At 47.6% G+C, this 27,589-nt stretch overlaps 1 protein-coding gene across 1 annotated transcript in view; it reads right to left on the bottom strand.

The window, feature by feature from the left end:
- Positions 1–27,589, bottom strand: part of SLIT1 (slit guidance ligand 1) — a 184,006-nt gene that overhangs the window by 14,381 nt on the left and 142,036 nt on the right. The window contains exons 22-28 of the mRNA XM_014868493.3: positions 25,379–25,447; positions 22,532–22,603; positions 19,891–19,962; positions 18,954–19,025; positions 3,736–3,899; positions 1,769–1,893; positions 1,388–1,485 (exon numbers count right to left, since the gene is read on the bottom strand). Of these exons, the coding sequence (XP_014723979.3) occupies positions 1,388–1,485; positions 1,769–1,893; positions 3,736–3,899; positions 18,954–19,025; positions 19,891–19,962; positions 22,532–22,603; positions 25,379–25,447 (672 nt within the window). The remainder of the gene's footprint in view (positions 1–1,387; positions 1,486–1,768; positions 1,894–3,735; positions 3,900–18,953; positions 19,026–19,890; positions 19,963–22,531; positions 22,604–25,378; positions 25,448–27,589) is intronic.

Here is a 27,589-nt window from a genome sequence, read left to right as displayed (position 1 = left end):
AGACTATTGATACAAAAAGGTTTGAAGCCCACTGTTGCAAGGCACGTCCTAAAGCTGAATTTTTTTTCCCCAAGAAGGCTTGGGGGGTTTTAAGCGGGGACTATGGGATCAGCCTTGCATTTCAGAAGGTTCCCCCTGCTGGGGGTTGGGTGCAGGGCAGTGGGCGTGGTGGGCACAGATGGAGAGTAACCCAGGAGGCCCTTGTAAGCCTCAGGGTTCAGGGACAGCTCAAGGGGGCACCCCCTTCTACCTAAAGGGCCCACCCTGACGGCCCCCCACTCTGTAGGGCTGCTAGATGTGAGGGGAGCTTCCACAACCCCCCAGCTGCACCCTCTCTCTGCCCAGCAGGGGGAGTTCATTGGGGGTGTCCTCTCAGGCCCCCACTCTCCATAGACTCCCCCCAGGAATCTAGCGAAGGAGTAGGGGGCTTTGACGGAGCCGCTGTCAAAGCCCAGAGGAGGACCAAGCCTATGGGAAGGACGCTGTTTCCAAGGCGATGACGGGAAGAGAGGCCTTTGAGTGCTTTCTTTTTTACATCTGCTAATATGGGTTTGCAGAGACAGGTTTGGCCATTTCTGCCAGTAGACTCAACCTCATTTTCTGAAGAGCCAATTTGTTCGACTGGCAATTTATTTTCAGCAACTAAATACTATGTATTCCTCCAGAAAGTTCTGGGTCCGGGAGCCTCTGGGAAGGTGGGGGGGCGTGTTGAGGGGTCCAGGGGAAGCAGGGTCTGTGGAGGGGCTTGCATGGCGATAGCAGAGAAGAGTCATGAGGGCCGGCCCCTCACGGAGCGGTGGGAAATGAGCTGCCCATGTGCAACCAGTGTGACTGTGAGTTGTTGGGGGGAGGCCCCACCTCAGGCAGGCTCAGGGTGGTGGCTGGATAGGAAGGAGCTGGCTGGGCACCCCACCTTCAGGCAAATTGGCCCAACAAGTAGACATTTCACTTTGATTGGAGGCCTTATGGGTTAGTGGAGATTATAGGGGTTTCAAACACCCCCAAACTGCTCCTTGGCACTGCCACTGCATATGCCCTTGGCCATGGTTCCCAGTACCATCAAAAGACCCTCCTGGCACCTGGCAAGAGCAGGAAGAGGCCTGGAGCAGAAGTGGGCAGCGCAGCTCCAAGCCCCAGCCTGCTGTGTGCCTGGGGCAGACCCTAATCTCTCTGGGCTTCCACTGCCTCTGGGCAACAGGGTCTTGGCCTGGGTGGGCATGGAGAGACCTCTAGTGAGGGCCTGCTCCCCCTGAGCCTGCCCTCCATCTCCTCCCAGAGCACAGGGGGACCTGGGCCATCCCATTAGGAGGAGGAGGGCACCGAGGCTTAGGTGCTGGACCTCATCAGCACCCTGCGTATCAGGTTCCAGCCCCTCCAGGCAACTCACGTGAAGCCGGCCTCCTCACCCTCTTGTGGGTGGCAGGTCCCACCGTTTCCACAGGGGCCGCTGGAACAGCTGTCCAGGGACACCTCACAGTCTCGACCCTGGGGAGAAAAGTCAGTGATGGGATCCCAGGGAGACCCAGGGGCCAGAGTGAGCCAACAGAGACAGCCACCCCCTCAGCAGCTTGGCCTGCCTGTCCGGGGAGTTACTTGTTCGTTCATTCATTCATTCATATGTGCGGTCATTAATTAAACATCCCCTCAAGCCTGCTCTGGGCCAGGCACTGCTCTGGGCACTGGGGACAGAGTAGCAAACAAGACAGACCCAGCCTTGCCCACCCTGCACACGAGCAGCCCTCCTCCTCCCGGCGCAGCCTCCACTCACCTTATAGCCGCTGGGGCAGGCACACCTGTACACCTCCAGGGGGTCGTCATGGCAGGTGCCCTGGTTCTGGCATGGGCTGGACAAGCAGGGATCACACTTGGCCTGGACAGCCAAGGTGGGGGGACCTGCGGCCAGGGGGAGGGCGTCAGTGCAGGCGGAAGGCAGGGCTGGCATAGAGCCCCTGATGCCGAGCACCCCAGCCCTGCAGGGACCTGCCAGAAGCCCTCTCCCCAAGGAGATTTTTGCCCCTCGCTGTATTTTCTCTGGGTTGTGCTCATACTCTCCTTTCTCAGTCCACCTCCGGGGCCTCTGGACCCGCCTCTGTAAAAGGGGGTTAATAACAGCCCCTGCCTCCGGGGCTGTAAGAACTAAGGAGCCAATCCACAAAAAGTGCTAATGGGCGCTGGACACCTAAGGAGGTCCCCAGCTGACGGGCACGGCAGGGCCATCGGCGTGCGAGTGTCACAGTCACTATTATTGACGTTGGCTCCCCATCCCCTCACACCCCTTCGAGGCAGCCTCCCCAGCCCTGTCACCCGCCGACCAGGATAACGAGGGGTCCTCCTCAGCAGGCTGGAGACGCAGCTTTGCGAGGAGGCCGTGCTTAAGGGGAAAAAGGTCCCTTTGCCTTGAAGTTATTTCTCTCCCAGGCTGATGCGGGAAGGACCTTTCCCATCACCTCTCCAGCTCTGGGCAAGACCTTCTCCGGCCCTTTGAGGACTCCCTGGTCGCTCTTCCCTGAACTTGGAGGTGGATGAGCTGGCAGCCAGGCTGCTTAGGGCATCACCAATAAGGGACATGAAGACCTTACAAGAATACATAGTAAGACCAGCCAGTGAACTCCGGTTTCCACTTAAGACTCCTTCTAGAAGTGGAGAAATCTCGGCTCTGCTGCAAAGGCATGAGTATGAAAAAACAACACTTTTCAGTGACAAGTGAGGGAAGCGTCAGGGGCCTTCTTGGTACAGGCAGGGGCTGGCTCTGTTCCGTGATCCGGGTGCTGGTTACTCCGTGCATTCAGTTTGTGAAAATTCAGAGAGCCATTTACTTAGGATCTGTGTCCTTTTCTGTTATACGTGTTATATTTCAATAAAAAGTTAAAAAAAAAATAACGAAAAACTTCTCACCAGTTCCACCCCACTCCGTTAAATAAATACTGAGCAAATGTTTCAATGTAAATTGGCCTGCTCCCAACAGCCAACAGCCGAGCCACAGATGGAGCCCCTCTGAACTGTGTCGCCTGTGACAGCATCCTGCACACAGGGTGGCCCGGGGCCTCCTCATTAACCTATGGCTGTCAGTTTCATTTCCGATGATGGTCCTCGAGCTCGCAGAGGGCAGAGGCTGTGCCCCATGGCCTCCAGTGCCCTCCCCCAGCTGTCCCCCTGCACACAAAGCTGGGCCTGAGGCAGGCACTTGGCTACCTCCCTCTGCTCAGCAGGGCTCCTGGCACTTGGGCCGTCGGTCCATCAGTCAATCCATCCCTGAAGGGGCATTTACAGAAGCCCAGGGTGAGGTGCCTGCAATCACACTCAGGCCCTGTGTTTCTGCAAATGTCAGGAGAGTGGCAGCTGGGTCCGGTGCTCAGGGCTTTAAGCTAATTGCTGAGCACAATTCCTACCAAAGGGAGGCCTGAGTGCTCGCACTGCTGAGAGGCTTGGGGCTTCCAGAAACACTGCTGCTATTTTTATGTTCCTTACATAACCCCCGGGAGGGATTAAAGCCCTCACAGCCTGAGATTTTCTGCCTGGCTTTTTCGTTCCTTGGACATCAGGACTAGAGGGCAGCCATGCTAACAGGCAGCAGGTGACTCGCTCCTGCCACCTGACCCCACCCAGCTGGTCCCTGCAGAGACATGGGAGTGTCTGGAAGGCCCTGCCAGGGTTGGGCAGGTCCTGGACCCCCAGCAGCAGGAAGGGGGGATGCAACCCACTAGCCACCAACGTTTCTCGCACTCCCGGGCTCACCTTGGCATTCAAACTTCTTGGCAGGCGTGGTGAGGAGCAGCTTGCCCTCCATGTCTGGGGGCCCGGCACAGCGGGCAATGCCCGGCTCCTTGTAGCCTGTCTTCACCCAGCTGGACAGCCAGCGGAGGTGGCAGTCACAGTACAGAGGGTTGGCACCAATGGCCCTGGGTCAGAGAGCAGAGAGAAGCAGGCATTACAGCTTCATGGGGTCCTTCATCCACTGGGCACCTAGGGTGCTGGGCACTATGCCAGTACCCCCACTTCAAATCCAGTAGCCCCACTTCATGAGCATTTACTGTGTAACAAGCTCTGTTCTACGCACTTCATATGTCCTATCTTACTTAGTTCTCACCACAACCTACTATCCCCATTTTACATGTTGAAACCAAGGCTCAAAATAGTGGAGGCACTTGCCTAAGATTTCACAGAGAAAGAGGGGAGGCGGGATTTGAACCTGTGCCATCGAGGCCAGAGCCTACAGATGCTGTGCCTCCAGAGTGACCCAGGGAGAAAGGAACCACCATTTACCACTGCGATGAACCAGCTGCTTTTCCCACGATAGTATATCTAACCTCTCAGCCCCACAGTGTTAGTGTGCTTTTCTCCATCTCAAAGACGTGGGAACTGAGCCTCATGTGGAACAAGTAATTTCCCCGGGGTCACACAACTAGTGAAGGGCAGCCCCTGGACCCAGACCCAGAACTGTCTGACTCTGAAGCCTATACTCTTTTTCTTTTCATTTTTAATTAAATAAGGAGCACATGAATGTGTTGTCACCATAAATCATTTTCAGACATTGCAGACAAAAGTCTTCACCTCACGCAACAACATGAAGGTACAAAGTACCACTGAATCGTATGCATTAAAATGGTTGATTTTATATTACGTGAATTTCACCTTGATTTTTTAAAAAAGTCACATTCCTGGGGCTGGCCCAGTGGCACAGCAGTTAAGTTCACACATTCCACTTTGGTGGCCCAGGATTTGCCAGTTCAGATCCCAGGTGCCAGACCTACGCACCGCTTGGCAAGCCATGCTGTGGCAGGTGTCCCACATAAAATAGAGGAAGATGGGCACAGATGTTAGCTCAGGGCCAGTCTTCCTCAGCAAAAAGAGGAGGATTGGCAGCAGATGTTAGCTCAGAGCTAATCTTCCTCAAAAAAAAAAAAAAGGCACATTCCTGTGTTACTGACAGGAGTGCAAAATGGTACAACTCCTAGGGAGGGGAATTTTGTGCTCTCTATCAAGTCAACAGTGCAGTTGCCTTTGATTCAACAATTCTGTTTCTGGGAGTTTCTCTCACAGCTGTACCTGCACAAGTGTGTAAAGACATGTGTGTGATGGTATTGATTGCAGCATTGTTTGTAATAGAAAGCCTGGAAACCCCCATGTTCATGAATGAGGGAGTGAGTAAATAAACGACAATATACCCATATTACCGAAAAAAAGTCTACACCCACTGTTGCTGCCAACCACAGGACACATGGCCACATGGCCACCATGCTCAGGCATGCAGCCTTCCAGTCCTTTCCCATATTTACACATAAATTAAATCCATCCACCACACATCATTACTGAGCAGCTTGCTTGTTGCTAAACAGCATGTCTTGGAGATTTTTCCAGGCAGCATATCTGGATCCCCCTCATTTTATCATACTGCTTCACAGCATCCTAAATAATGGATATCTCATAGCTTACTGAGGCAGTTCCCTGTTGTCAGACATCTGGTCCACAACGGCAGTGGACACTCTTGTACGTGCCGCTTTGTGATGTTTGAGCATTTCCCTAGAGCAGATGCCTAGAGGTAGGATTCAGCTCACAGAGGAAGTACATGTAAACAAATGTTAACAGCTGCCCTTCAAAAAAGGTTGTATCAGCTTACACTCGCGGGCAGTGTGAGGCCACGCCTGCTTCTTCACATCCTCAACCAACACCGTATACGGCCAGCCTCTTAACGTTTTACCAGTGCGGTGTGCAAGCTCATAATCTTCTCACTAAACCACAGTGAGAGATTTAGAGATGAACAAGGCACGGATTTGGGGGCATGGAGGAGCCAGAGCTCTTAGACCCAGCAAACAGGAAAATCAGAGCATCCTGTCTGAAGCACATTTATATCAACCTTATTTCGAAAATATAAGGCTGTATAATGTTAATGAGAACGGGTAGATTTATTAAGCAACCCAGGGATGCACTGCCATTTTCCACCTGTTTTAACTGGGCAACAGAGAGGAGGTGGTTCCCCCTGAGACGCATGCGGTGTGATGAGAGCAGCATCGACTCTGAGCAGGAATTCCCCGAAATAGCACAGCTGATGACTGTGCGATCTTATAAAGCAGGCTGAACATGACTTGGACTCTGGCCCCGGCGCAGCTGCTCACTGCCCGGGTGACCTTGAGCAGCTCGCTTAACATCTCTGGGGCTCACTTTATGATTCGATAAAGAGCCTGCAATCTGGAGAGGGGAGAAAGAGAAGCACATATAACCTAAAATGAGCGCCAAGGGAATAATACAGCTTGGAAAAGAAAGCCAGTTGAACCTCGACATGTATTTAATTTTTTTCTGTCCTGATTTGCTGCCAGCATCCATCCTGGCTAATGGGACGGGGCAGACACCTCCCTCCTTCCACTAAGCAGGGCCAGCGCTTGTCAGAGGCAGAGGACGCTCAGAGGCTTTGATTTTTTGAAGCTTCAGTGTGTTAACACACAAAGACTTTTTTTTTTTTAAATAACAGGAATACAAAAATGATGGTATATTTAAAATGTTTACATTCACCAGATTAATATTTTTAACATAAAAAGTGCCAGGAAACGTAATTATGTTATTCAAAAGATAAATACAGAATTTATTTTAAAATATTTTTTAGAGTATACTGCAGGAGTGTGGTCTGGCAATAAGCCACAAGTTTAAAGTTTATTATGAATGGCGTCTTCTTTCAGCCCTGTAGCTTTTTCATAGAAAATGACAAAAAGACTAACTTGAGGCCATTATGAATGTGGAGGCCTTTGACATCTCTTAGGACCTCCCCAATTTCAATTCCCCCTTGAATGGTAGCAAAGTTGCACCTCGAATGTAAGTGTCCCTTTCTGACTCTTAATATAAAAATAATAATAAAAAAGAAGAAAAACTACCAAAGTCAATATAAAGCTATTCAAAACTTTAAATTCTGGCTTGACCAATACATGCTTTCCTTGTTTCTGTGCAGTGCAGACTGAGCTGCTCCTGAATTCAACATTTCAAGCTTTACTTTATCCAAAGTCCAGTTTTCTGTGGCTGCTTCAGTAGCACTAGTCATTCACTTTCACCTGGGGACTGTTTTCCCAGCTCCTGTGAACTCAGTGGGGAGTGGAGACGCACAGGCCCAGCTGAGACGCAGGGGTGGGGATGGCAGCCAGGCCACTCATCCGTCCAAAAGGACTGCGGATTCAGGTTCATACTCCAACACAAGTATAAATAGCCCTGCGTTGTTGGTCGTTGGGATAACTTGGAAATAGTTGAAACAGTAGATATTCGGTGTGTTCCTGCCAAGGCCCCACTGGGCTTCTATTAATGTAACCAGGACCAAAATAGCTTTCCTGCAGCTGCTTCACAGAGGCGCCGACTATAGAGTTTAGCAAATACTAAAACTTCAAAATCCCCTTCACCTGATCTCTACCTCCTCTGCCTATCCTCCTCCCAGGGAATTTATGTGTGTGCATCAGTCTCCTTCTACTCGACCAAAGCTTCTTGAGAGCAGGAACCATAAATCCCCCACTGTGCCTGACACCAGCAGGCATCCTGTAAACATTTGATGAATGAACTCCTGCTTAAAAGCATGAGAAATGCACAAGCCTCAGTATGAAAGCAAAGGAAACCCAAAAAAGAAAAGAATCACCTATCATCCCATAAATGTAACTAATTTAACTTTCATGTATTCCCTTCCAGTGCTTATGTTCATACGTGTACATCAATGAAATCAGAGTGTACTATCTTCTTTATTCTGTGTTTTCAACAAGTAATAAATTACCGTGCCATAATTATCATAATTAACTCCTGACTATTCTGTCATATGGGCATACCATGATTTACTTAATCATTCCATCCTCACTTTTCACACTAAATCCTTAATGAATTCGTAAATCTAACCTTCCAGTGTGACAGATTAGAGGCAACAAAATGCTAGATTATAGAAATGAAGGATGACATTGGGGAACCTTGGCACAGGATCTGGCACATAGTAAATATGTGCTGATGGATGGATGGATGGATGGATGAATGGACAGAGAAATGGCAAAAGATGAACTAACAATATAAAAGCAAACAGCAGCAGAGAGATGTGCAGGGTATTGAAGCCCAGGGCAGTGATGAGCACTCACAATTATTATGGCATGTTCGAACCATAGCAGACCTTAGAAATAACCTTTCTACAGGTGAGGAAAGAGGCCTAAAGAGATGAATGAATTGTGTGAGATCCCACTGCAAGTTGACGGCAGAACAAGGACGTAACACCAGTTCAAGGGGTTAAAACATGGCAGACCTCACCCTCCACCACACCCTTGGCTCCCCCACCCACTCTTCTGCACACTGCTGGTGAAGAGGAGAGGCCCAGGCCAGAGTCACAGTAGGAACAGAGGGCACCTCCAGGGGCCAGGAACACTGGGTGCTAATTCTTGGGAAACCCCTGACTTGTTAACGGAGCCATGGGCGCATCCCTCCCTTCAGATTGCATGTGGCCTTTGTGAAGGCCAGAGTGAATGTGGTGAGTGTCTGTCACCCTTTTCTATTCCTTGACTCCCTGTAAGTACTCAAGAAATCCTTATGGAATAGTGGCAGCTCTTCTGTGCAGAGGAGATAATGGATACACGTGTGCACATGCACGTATGTTCCATCAGCATTGCATGTGCACACACCTGAATACATCATATGCACATCTCCCACACTACTGCCTAGTTCCATTTGAAACCCTGGGTATAAAGGGCAGAGTTTATTCACAAGGCTGTTTCATAATAATGGAAGATTTCTTTCACATAGATGCTGTCTTGTAGAGAAATGGGGCTTCAGAAATGCAATTAACAAATACATCTAATCAGTAATACTGATGCCCTCTTCTACAGTTACTGCTTAATTGATCTTTACTTATTGGTTTATTGCTTACAAATTGGATCTGACTTCTGGGCTGATGTCACTGATCTCCCAAAGAAAGTCTGAATTTATAGATAGGCATGGGCTCAAAATTTGTTTTTGCAGCTTTGGTTTTTTGGTTGTATAAAACATATGTTGTTTGTTCATCTCCCATTTGAAACTCAAAACCTTTCAATTTTGAGCTGGAGACAAGGTCAGAATGTATATGGGTATTGTTCAGTTTTCACAGGGAAGGAGGAAAGGTAGCCAACTGTACATTTAAACCCCAAGCATAAGAGATACACAAAGCGGGAATCCTAAGGCAGGAAAGGTGGACCAGATGCTTGCAAAGGCCTTGCCTGCCAGGTAGAGAGCTGAAGCAGATGCTCGGCACAGCCCAGGGTAAGCCAAGGAAGCTGCATGGGCCCAGAGCAGCACCAAACCTGGTGCCCAGCAAAGACGAGTGCAAATACTCTCTGGGGAGAAGTATCTCCAATTTTGGTCCTCAGAATTACCAACGTCAGCAAAAAAATGAGCTCAAAACCAAAAATTATCAAACACAGATGGCAAGAAGCCCCTGGAATGAGTGTCATTAAGAGCAATGAACAACACTGTCCCTGCCTGAGGAACTATCTCCAGCCAGGCTCCCTCCTGCCTCATCCCATCCCATCCAGCCTTCACGTGTCACCATGGCTTTCCACCCGTTTCTACAACTTAATTCTTCCACGATTCCCTTCTGTCTATAGAATAAAGTCCAAACTCCTTAGCATGGCACAAGAGGCCTTCACAATGGAATTCCAATGTCCCTTTCCAGATTCATCTCTTCCCACCTCACACTCCTCACCCAACCAAACCTCCTATATCCTATGCTAGACAACATGGCATCCCTGAATACGTCATTTACTTTCTTGCCTCCACGCCCTTACACATGCTGTTCCTTCTTCCTAGAATGTCTTTCCCTATCTTCTCCAAATGGCAAACACCTAGTGCCTTTCCAATGGCAGCATAAATGGCATCTCCTCTGTGAAGCTCCTCAGACTTCCCCAGAGTTAGTCACTGCTGCCTTTGAATTCATTTTATAATATCTCAGAATATCACAGAGGGCAGAAACCTTGTGTTAGTAAATTCTTCAGCACTTGACTCACTCTGGTTACTCAGGACATATTTATTGAGGCAATAAAGAATAAACAAAGAGCTTTGGAATCAGACACACCTAAGTTGAAATCCTGTCTCTGTCATTTCCTAGCTTTATGACCTAGAGAAGCTGCTTAACTTTTCAGAATCTGGGATTGTAAAACAGAAATAATAAATCTTACCACCTAGGACAGCGCCTCTTACCCAATCCACTCCCCTGGCAGACATCGTTAATCAATCACTGCACTCTTCCCAGCGAGTCCAGACTGGCCCTGGAATCTTCATTGCAGGCTCATGGCAGTCTCTGTCAAGTTCGTGGAGCCAGTGCATAGCACAAAACCTACTTCCCATTTTGGTCATGAAGTAAACATGACACCACAGATAAAGCATTCACACATAGTAACGTATTTGTCCCAAGCAGACCCTCAAGAAGTGGCTCCTATTACTTTTCTATTTCTTCAAGACTAAGATTGTTAGATGTACTACTGATTTAACATGCTTTGGGAAGGATAGAAAGATATTATCATATTAAATATACAGATCATTTGTAAGATACATTCTGATTTTAGAGATTAAAAATGTGGAAAAGGTGAGTCTTAGAACTGAGAAAATTCAGTGAAATTGTTGAGTGAAGGACCTTAAAGTAGAGGTGCTTGGACCCCAAAAGACTCTCTGATCTGGGTGGGCCAGCCCTCTCAGGCCCTGGGCCCTGGGCTGTGGGGCAGAGAGAAGGAGGATGCAGTAATACCCAGAGGCCCAACTGCAGTCCACCAGGCCCGAACACTGCCTGAATGTGTCCTCTGTGTCCGGCCCAACCTCCAGAATTAGGATGGCCCTGCCATGGCCCATTGCTTTTTCATTTTATTGAGGTCATAATAGTTTATAACATTGTGAAATTTCAGTTGTACGTTACTATTTGTCAGTGACCAGATATATGTGCCCCTTTACCCCTTATGCTCACCCCCCAACCCCCTTCCCCTCTGGTAACCACTAATCTGTTGTCTTTGTTCATGTGCTTGTTTATCTTCCACATATGAGTGAAAGTATGCAGTGTTTGTCTTCCTCTGTCTGACTTATTTTGCTCAACATAATACCCTCAAGTTCCATCCATGTTGTTGCAAATGGGACGATTTTGTCTTTCTTATGGCTGAGGAGTATTCCATTGTATATATAGACCATATCTTCTGTATCCCATCATCAGTCGATGGGCACTTGGATTGCTTCCACATCTTGGCTACTGTGAATAATGCTGCAGTGAACATAGGGGTGCATATATCTCTTTGAATTGTTGATTTCAAGTTCTTTGGATAAATACCGAGTAGTGGAATGGCTGGGTCATAAGGTATTTCTATTTTTAACTTTTTGAGGAATCTCCATACTGTTTTCCATAGTGGCTGCACCAGTTTGCATTCCTACCAGCAGTGTATGAGCGTTCCCTTTTCTCCACATCCTCTCCAACATGTTATTTTTTTGTCTTGGTAATTAAAGCCATTCTAATGGCTGTTAAGATGATATCTCATTGTAGTTTTGATTTTCATTTCCCTAAGGATTAGTGATGTTGAACATCTTTTCATGTGCCTGTTGGCCATCTGTATATCTTCTTTGGAAAAAATGTCTGTTCATGTCCTCTGCCCATTTTTTGATCGGGCAGTTTGTTTTTTTGTTGTTGAGTTGTGTGAATTCTTTATATATTTTGTCAGATATATGATTTGCAAATATTTTCTCCCAGTTGGAGGGTTGTCTTTTCATTTTATTCCTGGTTTCCTTTGCCTTGCAGAAGCTCTTTAGTCTGATGAAGTCCCACTTGCTTATTTTTTCTTTTGTTTCCCTTGCCCGAGTAGACATGGTATTCAAAAAGATCCTTCTAAGATCCATGTCAAAGAGTGTACTGTCTATATTTTTCTCTAGGAGTTTAATGGTTTCACATCTTACCTTCAAGTCTTCAATCCATTTTGAGTTCATTTTTGTGTATGGCGAAAGGTAATGGTCTACTTTCATTCTTTTGCATGTGGCTGTCCAGTTCTCCCAAGACTATTTATTGAAGAGACTTTCCTTTCTCCATTCTCTGTTCTCAGCTCCTTTGTTGAAGATTAGCTGTCCATAGATGTGCGGTTTTATTTCTGGGCTTTCAATTCTGTTCCTTTGATCTGTGCACCTGATTTTGTACCAGCACCATGCTGTTTTGATTACTGTAGCTTTGTAGTATATTCTGAAGTCAGGGATTGTGATGCCTCCAGCTTTGTTCTTTTTTCTCAGGATTGCTTTAGCTATTTGCGGTCTTTTGTTGCCCCATATGAATTTTAGGTTCTTTGCTTTATTTCCATGAGAATGTCATTGGGATTCTGATTGGGACTGCACTGAATCTGTAGATTGCTTTAGGTAGTATGGACATTTTTACTATGTTTGTTCTTCCAATCCCTGTGCATGGAATATCTTCCCATTTCTTTATGTCATCATTGATTTCTTACTGTAATGTCTTATACTTTTCATTGTCTAGGTCTTTCACCTCCTTGGTTAAATTTATTCCTAGATATTTAATTCTTTTTGTTGTGATTGTAAATGGGATTGTATTCCTGAGTTCTCTTTCTGTTAGCTCATTATTAGCATATAGAAATGCAATTGATTTTTGTAAGTTGATTTTGTACCCTGCAACTTTGCTGTAGTTGTTGATTATTTCTAACAGTTTTCCAATGGATTCTTTAGTGTTTTCTAGATATAAAATCATGTCATCTGTGAACAGCGAGAATTTCACTTCTTCACTGCCTAATTGGATTCCTTTTATTTCTTTTTCTTGCCTAACTTCTCTGGCCAAAACCTCTAGTACTATGTTGAATATGAGTGGTGAGAGTGGGCACCCTTGTCTTGTTCCTGTTCTCAGATGGATGGCTTTCAGTTTATCCTGGTTGAGTATGATGTTGGCTGTGGGTTTGTCACATATGGCCTTTATCATGTTGAAGTATTTCCTTCTATACCCATTTTATTGACAGTTTTTATCATAAGTGGATGTTGGATCTTGTCAAATGCTTTCTCTGCATCTATAGAGATGATCATGTGGTTTTTATTCCTCATTTTGTTAATGTGGTGTATCACATTGATTGATTTGTGGATGTTGAACCATCCCTGTGTCCCTGGTATAAATCTCACTTAATCGTGGTGTATGATCCTTTTCATGTATTGCTGTATTTGATTTGCCAGTATTTTATTGAGGACTTTTGCGTCTATGTTCATCAGCAATATTGGCCTGTAATTTTCCTTCTTTGTGTTTCCTTTGTCTGGCTTTAGTATCAGGGTGATGTTGACCTCGTAGAATGTCTTAGGAAGTGTTCCAACTTCCTCAATTTTTTGGAATAGTTTGAGAAGGATAGGTATTAAATCTTTGAATGTTTGGTAGAATTCTCCAGAGAAGCCATCTGGTACTGGACTTTTATTTTTTAGGAGATTTTTGATTACTGTTTCAATCTCTTGTGATTGGTCTACTCAGATTCTCTATTTCACCTTGATTCAGTTTTGGGAAGTTGTATGAGTCTAAGAATTTATCCATTTCTTCTAGATTGTCCAATTTGTTGGCATATAATTGTTCATAGTATTCTCTTATAATCCTTTGTATTTCTGTGGTATCCATTATAATTTCTCCTCTTTCATTTCTAATTTTATTTATCTGAGCCTTTGTTTTTTCTTAGTGAATCTGGCTGAGGGCTTGTCAATTTTTTGTATCTTCTCAAAGAACCAACTCTTTCATCGATCCTTTCTACTGTTTTTTTGGGTTTCAGTTTCATTTATTTCTGCCATAATTTTTATTATTTCCCTCCCTTGCTGACTTTGGGCTTTGTTTGTTCTTCTTTTCCTAGTTCTGTTAGGAGTAGTTTGATTGCTGATTTGAGTTTTTTCTTGTTTGTTAAGGTGGGGTTGTATTGCTATGAATTTCCCTGTTAGGACTGCTTTTGCTGCATCCCATATGAGTTGGTATGGTGTATTTTCATTTTCAGTTGTCTCTAGATTTTTTTTATTTCTCCTTTAACTTCTTCAATGATCTATTTGTTGTTCAGTACCCTGTTGTTTAGTCTCCACATGTTTGTCATTTTCCCAGCATTTTCTTTACTTGATTTCTAGTTTCATAGCATTATGGTTGGAAAAGATGCTTGATATGATTTCAGTCTTCTTACATTTCTTGAGGCTTGCCTTGTTTCCCAACATATGGTCTATCTTTGAAACTGTTCCATGTGTGCTTGAGAAGAATGTGTATTCTGCTGACTTCGGGTGGAGTGTTCTATATATATATATATTAAGTCCATCTGGTCTAGTTTTTCATTTAGTTCCACTATTTCCTTGTTGACTTTCAGTCTGGATGATCTATCCATTGATGAAAGTGGGGTGTTAAGGTCCCCTAATATTATTGTGTTGCTGTTAATAACTCCTTTTAGGTCAATTAATAGTTGCTTTATGTACTTTGATGCTCCTGTGTTGGGTGCACGTATATTTATAAGTGTTATGTCCTCTTGGTGGAGTGTCCCTTTTATCATTATATACTGCCCCTCTTTGTCTCTCATTGTCTTTTTTATCTTGAAGTCTACTTTGTCTGATACAAGTATGGCAACACCTGCTTTCTTTTGTTTTCCATTAGCTTGGGGTATCATCCTCTATCTCTTCACTCTAAGCCTGTATTTGTCTTTAGAGCTGAGATGGGTTTCCTGGAGGCAGAATATTGTTGGGTCTTGTTTTTTAATCCAGCCAGCAACTCTGTGTCTTTTGATTGGAGATTCAATCCATTTACATTTAGAGTGACTACTGAGGGCTTAATACTGCCATTTTATCTCTTGTCTTCTGGGTGTTCTATATTTCCATTGTTTCTTTTCTCTTGTATTTCTGACTGATATGTCAATTTGGTGGTTTTCTGTGATGGTTTTCTCAGATTTCTCTTTACTTAAGATTTGTGGCTCTGTTCTGATTTTTTGTTTGGTGGTTACCACAAGGTTTGTTTAAAAGATCTCATAGGGGCTGGCCTGGCTGCATAGTGGTTTAGTTTGCATGCTCTGCTTCAGCAGCCCAAGGTTCTCCAGTTCAGATCCCAGGCATGGACCTACAAACCACTTAGCAAGCCTTACTGTGGCGGGCATCTCACATATAAAGTCAAGAAAGATGGGCATGGATGTTAGTTCAAGGCCAATCTTCCTCAGCAAAAAGAGGAGGATTGGTGGCAGATGTTAGCTCAGGGCTAATCTTCCTCAAAATAAAAAGATCTCATAGATGAGACAGTCCATTTTCTGATAGCCTCTTATTTCCATCAGTGATTACTGATATATGAGGGCTTAATGCTGCCATGTTATCACTTGTTTTCCAGTTGTTCCATATTTCCCTTGTTTCTTGTTCTGTGTATTTCAGACTGACAATTCAGTTTGGTGGCTCTCTATGATGGTTTTCTCATTTTTCTCTTTATTTATCATTTATTTCTCTGTTCTGATTTTTTAATTAGTGGTTACTGTGAGGTTTGTATGAAAGATCTCACGAATGAGATAGTCCATTTCCTGATAGCTCCTTATTCCCTTAGTCTAAGCAGATCCCATCCTTTTCCTCTTCCTCTTCTAAGGTACTATTGTCACAACTTATTCTATTTTGTGTTGTGAGTTTGTGCTTAAAATGAAGTGATTATATTTATTCTTGATGCTTTCCTTCCCTCTGTCTCTAATGTCATAATTGTTTGCTAATCTGTTCTGATAGAGAGTTGTAATTTTCTGATTGTGTCTGCCTATTTATCTCCTTGCTCAAGGCTTTGTAAACCCTTTCTTTTCTTTCAGGTGTGAGGGCTTGCTTGATTATATCTTGCAGGGGGGATCTTGTGGCAAGGAACTCCCTCAGCTTTTGTTTATCTGGGAAAGTTTTTATTTCTCCATCATATCTGAAGGATATTTTTGCTGGATAGAGTATTCTTGGCTGAAAGTTTTTGTCTTTCAGAATTTTGAATATATCATTCCACCCTCTCCCAGCCTGGAAGGTTTCTGCTGAGAAATCCACTGAAAGCCTAATGGGGTGCCTTTGTATTTTCTTCTGCCTTGCTGCCCTTAGTATTTTTCTTTGTCATTTATTTTTGCCAGTTTCACTAATATATGTCTTGGAGAAGGTTTTTTCACATTGATATAATTAAGAGTTCTATTAGCTTCTTTTACTTGTAATTCCAGCTCCTTCCCCATGTTTGGGAAGGTCTCAGCTATTATTTCTTTGAAGAAGCTCTCTCCTCCTTTCTCCCTGTCGTCTCCCTTTGGAATACCTATAATCCTTATGTTGCATTTCTTAATTGAGTCAGATATTTCTTGGAGAATTTATCTCTTTTTAGTCTTAGTTCTCTCTCCTCCTCCATCTAAAGCATTTCTATATTCCTATCCTCTAAATTGCTGATTCTAACCTCCATAATATCAGCTCTGTTATTTAAGGACTCCAAATTTTTCTTTATCTCATTCATTATTTTTTCCACCTCCAACGTTTCTGATTGGTTTTTCTTTATAGTTTTAATCTCTTTTGTGACGAACTCCTTCTGTTCATTAATTTTGATCCTGATTTCATTGAACTGTCTTTCTGACAGTTCTTTCTGACTCTCTTGTAACTCGCTGAGTCTTTTATGACAGCTATTTTGAATTCTCTGTCATTTAGATTACAGATTTCTGTGCCTTCAGGGTTGATTTCTGGGTGCTTGTCATTTTCCTTCTTGTATGGAGATTTAATATTATTTTTTCATACTGTTTGATTGCATGGATTTGTGCCTCTGCATAGTGATAGTATCTGGTTGCAGCTTCCACCTGCTGTCACTGGGTGGGGGTCAAAAGCTGTGTGATCTGAGCCTGCTATGATCCTTGTCAGCTATGCCTGCCCAAGCCTGGGCCACTCCTTGGGACCACAGTGGCCCTGTGGGCAATCCCCTTGGATGAGAAAGCAATCATGCGGAGGCTCAGGGCTGCTGCCACCTGCTCCCACAGTGCTGCCGAGATGTGCTCCCCACTTTGGGGCCACAGCAGTACTAAAGGTGTTCACAGAAGCTGGAAACTTGTTCCCCTGGGCACGCAGATCTGCCACCTCTTTCTAGGTCACACTAGCCGTTGTGTTTGGTGGGCTGGGCCTCCCCACTGGGTCCAAGCCTGGCCCACTCCCTAGAGACTGTGGCAACACTGTGGGCCCTCTCACCAGATGGGAAAGTGATCATGTGGTGTCTCAGGGCTGCCATCAACTGTTCCCACAGTCATGCCGAGGTGCACTCCCACCCTTGGGGTCGCAGCAGCGCTATGAGCACTCCAGCTGGGAGAGCAGTCGCACACATGTACAGGGCTGCCAGGGGGCTGGAGAGTGCTCACCTATCTCCACCACCTCCCTCTGGGTAGTCCATCCCCCTTCATTTTCTTTTCTTTTCTTTTTTTTTTTTTTTTTTGAGGAAGATTAGCCCTGAGCTAACTACCACAAATCCTCCTCTTTTTGCTGAGGAAGACTGGCCCTGAGCTAACATCCATGCCCATCTTCCTCTACTTTATATGCGGGATGCCTACCACAGCATGGCTTGCCATGCGGTGCCATGTCCACACCCAGGATCCAAACTGGCAAACCCTGGGCTGCCAAAGTGGAATGTGCAAACTTAACCACTGCACCACCGGCCTGGCCCCTCCATCCCCCTTCAGATGTATAGCTGCATGGGTCTCTCAGGCGTCCTGATGTGCTGTGTGTGTATCCTCCACTGATCAATGAAGGTCCATTTAGTTTTAGTTGGAAGGGTGAGAGACAAAGGGAACAACTCATTCTGCCATGTTGTTGACATCACTCTTCTCATTGCTTTTTTCTTTTTTTTATTGTAGTAAAAAATGTATAACACAAAGTTTGCCATTTTGACCCTTTTAAGTGTACAATTCAGTGGCCTCAATTATATTCACAGCATTGTGCAACCATTACCACTATCTCTTTCCAAACTCTTTCATGACCCCAAACAGAAACTCTGTATGCATTAAACAAAAATTCTCCACTTTCCCCTGCTCCCAGCCCCTGGAAACCACCATTCTCCTTTCTGTAGCTATGATTTTGACTATTCTGGGTATCTCATATCAGTGGAACCAGACGATATTTGTCCTTTTATGTCTGGATTATTTCACTTAGCATGTTTTCAAGGTTTCTCCATGCTGTAGCACATATCAGAACTGCATTCCTTTTTATGGCTGAATAATATCCCATTGTATGTATACACCTTATTTTGTTTATCCATTCATCGGTCAATGGACACTTGGGTTGTTTCCAGTTTTTGGCTATAGTGTAAATAATGCTATGAACATTGGTATACAAGTTTCTATTTGAGTCCCTGCTTTCAATTATTTTGGGCATATACCTAGGAATGGAAATGCTGGGTCATATGGGAATTCTACTTTTAGCTTTTAGAGGAATTGAGCTTACTATTTTTTAAGAATCCTCATGATGCTGTCAGCTAAATGGTTTTGGAAGCAATTCTATATCCAATTATACCACTTCTTGGGGTCAGGAAATTTCTGGAGCTTATCCCCCACCATGTGATGTCAGAGGCACAATACTGGTGTCATGCTTATGAGCACGGGCTTTTGAGACAGAGACAGAAGACTCCAGCCCTACCAGCTACACAACTTTGGGTGAGCTTCTCACATTTTCTGGTCCTGTGTCCTCACGTGTAAAATGGGAATAGCACTACCTAGGTTGTAGGATTGCTGTGAGGATTAAATTAGGTGATGCAGGTGGAGTGCTTGGCAATCAATAAATGGTCATTACTACTTTTATTACTGCTTGTGAAGAACTGTTCTCAAATTCCGTTGTTGCGACTGATGAAAGACAGAATGTGTAAGAGCCTGAGATGGGGAGCACGTGAAGTTCACAACCTTTATTAGTTTCAGGTAAAAGCAACAAACTCTGACAGTCTCAGGAGGTGAGGTCTTTCCTGGAATCCAAGTTCTGTTTAAATCCAAAGAGGCCCTGAGAATTGGGCCAGAGTTACTTACAGGTGAGACAAGGAGGTCACGTCTGCGAAGATGCCCTCTCGGAGGGTAGAGATGTCATTGCCATGCAGGGATCTGAGGAGAGAAGAGGCCGTCAGTGCCTCACCTAGAGAGAGACACGTGAGCACTGATGGAGGGATGGGCGTGGCCCTCTGCTGAGAGGGACTTGGCGTCTTACCCCTCAGATGTCTCAGTCTATGGGGGAGATGGCCCCCAGCTCAGAGACCCTGTCCTCTTGGCCACCAGCAAGTGAGTGGGAGCCCCTAATAATCCACATAGACCACCCTGCCCCTTGGCCCTTCTGGATGACTCTGTTTTTGCCATCATAAATAACTCAAGCACCATTTCTGTTTATATAACACATGGAACGTGTGCAACCGTGTGCCCTCCCTCACTTGGGCCAGGAACGTGAGGGAGTAGGCATCTTTTTGGTAAGGAAGTTACTCTGGGAAGCCATAGGCTGGGGGTGAAGAATGTCACCTTGCCCCAGGAGGGGCTGCCAGACCACTCTCATGCATAGATACATGAGAGGCCATCACAACAGGCGTGACAGAGGGCTTTGATCACAGGGCAAAAACCTCACAGTGGGAACTCTTAGAAAAGGTTCACGAATCTCTTGCAAACAAGCATTCTCCATCTGAACAGGAGACTCACAAATGAAGGGCTAGATTATCTTGGATGCTGCCCCATAACATCCTCCCCCAACACTCACCCCTAACACGACTTGGGGCCAGACAGCAACCCCCATTTCTCAGATAGTGTCCCATTCATTCCTCAGTCTCTGTCAGAGGCTTGAATAAGAGCGGACTGGCCTCCCACCTTTGGACATAGTTGGCCTCACTGGGGCCCCAGATGTGGGGATCTTACTGCCCACTGGGTGGGTGGCAGGGCCCTCAGTGGGGCAGATTTCCCTGGAGGAATGAAGAGCGGGGAGACTTACAGTAGGCGCAGGGAGCGCAGGCCCTGGAAGGCCAGAGGAGGGATGCACTGGAGGGCGTTGTAGCTGAGGATCCTGTGGAAGGGAGGGAGGGAGAGAGGAGGGAGGGAGGAAAAGGGGAGAGGTGGAGGAAGGGAGAGAGGAGGAAGTGGGGGAGAGGGGAAGAATGAGGCGGGAGGCACCACAGTGCCGCCCAGGCCCCTGCAGGCCCAGGGAAGTGCTCAGGACATAGGGGCAGTTTTGCTCAGCAGCTCTGTGGGGGAGGCCAAGCAGTGGATGAGAGCGTGGGCTGAGGCTCTGGCCTAGTAAACCAGTGATCTCCAGCATGTCCCCTCGCCCCTTTATGCCTTAATCAGCTCCCTCGGCAATAGAATAGGGACAAAAACAATGCCAACTTGATAGGCTCTTCTGCGGGTTAAAGGAGACCCCCCAGGGGAAGCTCCCAGCTCCGTGCCTGGCTCCCAATAACGGCTCAGTAACGGGGAGCCACTATTAGGAGGACTGAGGACATCCCCTCGTGGAGGCTGCACCAGCAAGGGGCACAGGTGCAGGCCCTGTGAAGTTGACCCTGACAAGCACCTGCCCCGGGAGCATACCATCTCAGTGCATCACCTCCAGAGGGGACAGGGGCAGGCTGGGCATGTATCGTAATTTACCATTAGGAAGCTGTGATGATGAGGGAGGGGCCATCACGAGCCCCGTCATACAGACGAGGAAACAGGCTCTGTGAGGTGAAAGAACTTGCCCAGGGCCATGTTATTAAGTTGGTAGACTGGGTTTTCATCAGTTTTTCAGTCTCCAGAGCCCACAGGCTAAACCACTCTCCCCAAATGCTTCCAAATAAATGAACCCATCAAGGGCAGACAGGCAGCCTGACAATAAGGGAAACGATACTTGTAGTAGCCCCAAGTGGAAAGAGCCCAAATGTCCATCAATGGACGAATGGATAAACAAAACTGCGGGGCATCCGTACAATGGAATACCTCTCATGGATGAAAAGGAAGGAACGACCAGAACATGCAACAACCTGGAAGAATGTCAAAATAATTATGCTGGCTGAAAGAAGCCAAACCAAAAAGGGGTGCTATTGTATGATTCCGTTTACGTAAAACTCTAGAAAATGTGAACTCATCTATAGAAAGCAGCTTGGTGTTTGCCTGAGGCTGGGTGCTGGGAGGGGCGGGGTGGGGTTGATTATCAAGGGGCACGAGGAGACTTCCGCCGGGTGATGGAAGTGGTCACTATCTTGATCGCGGTGATGGTTCCATGGGTGTGAACACAAGTCAAAATGTATCAAATTGTGCATGTTAAGTATGTGTAGTTTATCATATGTTAATTACACCTCGGTAAAGCTATTGCTAAAGTAATAAGAGAAAGAAGACGTTCCTGTCACAGGAAAAGGCTCTGTTTCCCTCGCAGCTGCAGGGTCGCTTAGACCAGGATGTCTCAGCCTCAGCACTACTGACAATTCTTTCTTAAGGGGCTGCCTCGTGCCTCGCAGGATGTTGAGCAGCATCCCTGGCCTCTACGCATGAGATGCCAGTAGCTAGCCCCGCCCTCTTCCAGCTGTGACATTGCCAAATGTCCCCTGGAGGGCAGAATGGTCCCTGGTTGAGAACCACTGCCCTAGACCACGGCAGGTTCACACCAGGCTCCTGAAGACTTTGGAACAGGAACCAGCTGACTAGCAGAGCCTGGGGCAGACAAGTGCAGGTGAGAAACTGGAACCCGCACTTCGTGGCCTCGGGCCGGCATGCTGCTCCTGCAGGCCTGGCTGGGTCAGGACCCCGTCCTGGCTCTAGTGTTGGACTACAGCAGAACCTAATGGAAAATTTTAAGTTCTTGGCACATTTTCTGTAAAATGAAGTGTGGAGAAGGTGAATGAGATACACTCTTAAGCTCCAGACATATATAAGCCATGTTTGTTAATACTTTCCAGCCAGTCACTTGGAAAATAATTAAAGCAGTCACTAAAATATCTTAGAATACGGGCATAAAAGTGTTCAGAGGGTCACTGTCCACAATAGTCCAAACTGGAAACAACCCAAATATCCATGGAGAGTAGAACGGATAAGGAAGGTATGGCCTGTTCCTAGAAGGAATAGTATGTGGCAGTGAGTATCAACAGACCACAGCTTCACACAAGACGGGTGGATCTCACACACATAATGGCAAATAAAAGAATATATGCTGTATGATTCAATTTATATAAGGTTCAAAGATGGGCACAATTACACATCATTGTGCAGAAATGCATATGGAGATGGCAACACTACAAACAAGATCTCATCTTACAAGTCAGGGTGGGGACTGCCTCAGGGTGGGGGAGGGAGGAATAATACCGAGGAAGGGATAGGGGGACTTTTGGGGTGCTAGCTGTGTTCTATTTTTTGCCTTAGGTGTTTACACATGTGCTAGCTTTATGATTATTTATTAAACTGGACATTTATATTTTTTGCACTTTTCCGTACATGTGCTGTATTTCACAATAAAAAATGTTTTTACAAGTCTCTTCAGCTGGCAGCCCTGCCACACTCCCTGGAGGGTGAGGGAGTCTGCAGGCTGCGAGCAACCGCCAGGCTTGGGGAAAGTCTCTGTGGCAGCGGCCGCGTGCCTCCCCCACCTCCCCCGCCCTGGGACTCACAGAGTGGTCAGCTGGCTCATGTTCGTGAAGGAGGAATTGCTTAAGGAACTGATCTTGTTGTTACTCAGGTCCCTGGAAAAGACAAAAGCATCATCGTTTAGAAAGAAAGAACTCAACCCTGGCTCTCTTATGGCTCCTTGCCCTCCCCCTCTCTGCCCACGGCCACCCCCCAGCCAGGTGGGCCAGCGGCTCCAGCTGCCACTCCAAGGGTGTGGGGAGGGGTGGAGAGAGGCACGTGATTCACAATTAGCTACAGCCCTCCACCCTGCTCCCTGAACTCGCTAGGTCCCCCAGGCTTCATATCTCCATTTCCTCACCCCCTGCCCCAGGCAAGTATAGCCTGGTTCCCGCCCCCTTCCAACATGGACATGCTCCCACCAAGGGCACGGGCCGCCTCAACTGCCAGATCTAGTGGGTGCTCTCCTTTCTCTCTTGCTAGCACTCTATGCAGGCTGGTTCACTAGACCTCCCTACAATCCTTTGGGATTCTTGAGGGGCTGCCTCGCACCTTGCAGGATGTTTAGCAGCATCCCAGCCCTCTACTCTATCCTGCCCTCTTCTCAAACCTTTCACCTCCCCATCTTTCCTCAGACCCCTGACGTCTTCCCGCTCTCCCCTCCTCCCTAGCTGAGCCTCCTCCGTCTCTGGGCAAGTGCTTCTTTCTCACCCACCCTCAGGCATGGGGATCGCTAAGGCCCTACCTCTCTCTTCCTCTTCCTTTAGTCCACTCTGGGTGCTCTCGGGGATGCTCCTGCTTCCGTCACCATCGTGTGCTGACGGTGCCCTCCTCTGTGGCCCCAGCTGGCCCTCTCTCATGAATTTCCCCCAGGCCTGATGTCCCACAGACACTGAAACTTGCCTCCAGATCTTGTGCTTTCTCCCACCCCCGTGCCCCGTGCTGCACCTCGCATCCTGGTCAACAACTCCGACAACCTAGAAACCCTGCCCTATCCACTCATATCCACCTCCACATACCCTCTCCATCCCTCGTCTTATCCATCACTGGCTTGTACCTCTGTTCATCTGTCACATCTGTCCCCTCCCCCTAAGCTTCTGCTTATGTCAAGCCACTGTCATCTCTGTCCTCACACTGTGCCTCCAACCCTCACCTCATCTCTCACCCACAGCTTGGCCCCATTTCGATCCATCTTCCACAGGGGTGGGCACCTGGGCAATCTCTCTATGACACAGATCTGACCAGGTCACTTCCCCACCAAAAACCCAAAGCACCAACTCCAGACCCTTTAGCCCGGTCACCTGCCAGGGCCTCCAGGGTCTGGCCTCACCTCTCCCTCATTACTCCCCACACATCTTGCATGGATTTGCCCCTGGATATCCTGTTCCCTCCGCCCATGTGGTGAACTCTGGCTCTCCCCGAGCCCCGCACCCTGAGTTCATCACTTGCCCACCTTTGAGCCACAGCCCTGATCTGCATTTTCCTCTGCTGGAGCACTCACACTCCACACGACGTCACATGCTCCCGCTTCTCCCTTCTGCCTGTCCCCCAGACCATGACATTCGGGAGGAGGAACCAGGGCTTATGGGCATTCACATCTGCTCGCTTCATGCAGCTCTTGGCTCAGCAAATGTTCGTAAAAGGAAACCACGTGTCCTGCCTTCATTTTCTCTTAGTAAACCTTCCTCCAACCAGTCTCACTCAGAATCATTCATTGTTCCTAGATACACATGTGAGTGCTTCACGAACAGTCCGTACACTGTGTGGTCCCTCCTCATGATGAGGAGGGGGTGGTATCCTGACCCCTGACAGGCTGTTTCCAGTAAGAACTGGCCCGACATTAGCCCTCTTTCCCTCCTTTCCTCCTCAAGTTTATCCGAGCTGCCTCAGATTAGACCAAAGAAGGGTTGTCTCTCTCTTTGGCACTCGGCCACCAGCCACCAAATCACTACGCAGCCCCTCGCTGGCACAGTCGAAACACATTCGCTAGGTCATCAGCAAAGACAGAAAGCTGGAGCTTCAAAATTCTGTAAGCCAATGCGACTCAAAATATCCAGTCCTTGAACTGGATGTCCGAACAAGGAACCTGAGCCTAAATGCAGTCACCTATGACACGAAACACACAGCTAGCTTAGCTAACGTTTTTGTCACAGCAAGACGTTCTCAATGAAGGAAGCAGTAGGATGATTTACATTCTGGCGCAAGTTCCTTATCTAATTGCCGACCCACTACCGACGGTTCTCGGGCTGCCACTGGTCCACAGACCAAATTGTGAGTAGCACTGCTTCAAGCAAAACTAAGATGGAATGTTCTCGGGACTTCTTTTTGTTAGAATCTGGCCAATGAGCAGATAAAGACAATTGAAGTGAGGTGTTAATTAGGCTGGAAGGCTCAGAGGAGCTGAACTTATTCTCAGGCTTGTCTATTTTCATGGGGTGGAAAGAGTGAAAGGTGGAAATAACAAAAAAGCAGACGTTAGCCTAAAGAAAAACTTAGTTATAGATGTACATTGTAGCTGCCGTATTTCATATTTGGCTTGGGGGCCAAGGGCGGACTGTTTTCCATCACCCTGTACTTCTGCTCTGGCTCCCACCTTTGCAAGGATGACCCACATTAACAATAATCACCAGCCAAGAGGGAGGCTTGGGGAGATGGCTGGGCAGAAGCAGACAGGGTCCAACCCAAGGGAGCCTGGAACAATGCAATTCCCAAGCATGGCCACTAGGTGGCAAAACAGCTCTATGCACGGATGCTCCCAGAGGGAAGGGGTGAGATTAAAAAAACAAAGTCAGCCAGAAGTGGGGTCTGTAGGGACCCTCCACATTTAGATGCTGATGGCCCTCCTGTCCTCGGAGGCAGGTCTGGGATCCTCAAGTGGCCTGGATACTCACACAAGCTGCAGGTACTTGAAGGTGGACAGCTGTCCTGGAACCAGTGTGAACTGATTGCCATCCAGGTAGCTACAGGAGAGAACACAAGCAGTTAGTGCCACCATCTCGGCCTCTGGCAGTGCCTGGCGCTGGGTACATGTAGACCACACAGCCAGCCCGGAATCACTTATGGGAGGAGAAAATACGTAAATTTCTTAGGCTGTTTGGGTAGATGCCATACAAAGAACTTGGTAAAAGCCACTGAGACATGAAGCCTCTCTTGGCTTCCTTCCCGCCCCCCAGTCTCGCCCTCTCGGCCTCCTCTCTGTCTGTGGGCACTACTCAGGGCTCAATCCCGGGCCCCCTGCCCTTCCCCCTCTGCTCTGCACTTCTGGCCAAACAGATCGCTCTGCATGTTCACAGCTCCCAGGCACCCCTGCCAGGCCCCTCACCAGCTACTAGGGCCCCTCTCTACCCGCGGGAAAGGTGCATGAGGCCAGTCCTGTGGAAGCCCCAGATCCAAACATCTCCAAACCTGAGTTTGGTGTTTTCCCACGCAAACCGGCTTCCTCCAACTCTATCAGCATCACAGTCCATGTTCCTAACCACCCAGGCTCAGGACGCTGATGTGATTCTCCACCTCCCTCGGCAGCCAGTCCCACAGCTGCTGGCTTCTCCTGCCCACTGGTCTGTCCCCATTTGCTTCTGTTCTGCTCTCGCATCACCCCTGACTGGGCACCATCACCCGTGCCTGGGCTCCCGCAGCAGCCTCCTTCTCCCCACCTTGGCCTCCCTTCTGAGACCCACTACGTACACTGCCACCCTAGTCATTGTCCTTCAAGCCAAGCCCAGCAAGAATCTCTCCAAAGAGTCTCAAGTTTCCCCATGTCTACAGGGTAGAGCTTGGGCTTCAAGATGCGACCTGCCCGCCCCTCCCCCCACCGCCACCAGCCATCCATCCTTGCTAAGCAGCGACCCAAGCGCCGGGAACTGAAGCCCCTGCTGCGCTCCCTGCACAGGACCCACCGACGGCGGCCTCCCCCTCCCCTCAAGGGTCCAGAGAGCAGCAACCTCAGGCTTGACTCCCCCTGACCATCAACCTATGTCATTCAAAGGGGCTGCCCGCCCTTCGCATTTGATCCTCTCAGTGGCCCTTGTCAATATGCCCAAGTAGCCCCATTTTACAGCCGAGGAAACTGAGGCTCAGAAAAGTCAAGTGGTTTTCCCAGCCTCTGCACTTCAGCCTCTTCAGTCCAAGAAGGCAGGCTGTCCCACCCGTCCCGTGACCCCCAGGGTTGCGAGGAGGCACCAAGGAGGAAACGGGGACACTAACACTGCGACAGAAAACTATGCAAGGGACGGGGAAGGTGAGTCACAGGACAAGGACTGCAGTGGTTGATGTGCTTGTGAAGAAATGGCCAGGCTTGCAGGTAACGAAAGAAACACAAACGAAAACCTCGTGCACTCCTCACAGGGAGAAGAAAGGCTCCAGTACGGAGGCCGGGAGGGACCAATCCAGGGACAGGAGGAAGGACAAGCCTTCCCTCTGAAGGTGTCCGTCAAAGAAGGCCAGCTCTCCACCCGTCTGTCTGCCGAACACGTTGACGTCCAGCCCCCCCCCCCCCCCCCCCCACGAGCTCAGATACCAAAGCCAAATCAACAAAGATTTTAGCTGCACGACGCCCAGTGTTGAAGGGCGGGGGTGGGGGCAAGAAGGCCATCTCACACGCGGCCGTGGGAGCACAAAGGAAAAGCTTTTTTGGAAGTCATCAGGCGAAAGGCCGCAGGAGTCCTAACTACCCCTGCTCTTTGACCAGCGGTGTCACCAGAGGGATGTCCACCTTGATGCTATTTACCATAGTGAAAAATTGGAAACAAGTTAAACAGCCAACAAAGAAGGATTTGTCATACAGATCACAGTCGATTATGTCATGGGATATTATGCAACCAGTAAAAATAGCTTTAGTGAGAGAGTTTTTGACAGAGGGGAATGCCCGTGAGATGATGTGAGGTGGAAAAAGTAATGTTATTTCTTATTTTAAGGGCAGAGCTTAGTTCAAAGGGATAAAGTGCCCGCCATGGGTGACAGTGCCATTGGGTGACCGCAGACGGAGGTCAAGGAGAAGCTCACAGCCTCTCAGACCAGCGTCCCCTGCGAAGCCCCAGCTCCAAGCCCCTAGTCAGCTAATGTCTGCTCTCGGTCACCTCCTCCCGACACCAGGCTGCGGGGTA

The sequence above is a fragment of the Equus asinus genome, chromosome 2 (genome assembly GCF_041296235.1).
Source record: "Equus asinus isolate D_3611 breed Donkey chromosome 2, EquAss-T2T_v2, whole genome shotgun sequence".
NCBI lineage: Eukaryota > Metazoa > Chordata > Mammalia > Perissodactyla > Equidae > Equus > Equus asinus.
The sequence above is the reverse complement of the archived record's forward strand: the minus strand, read 5'-3'. Positions and strand labels throughout refer to the sequence as shown.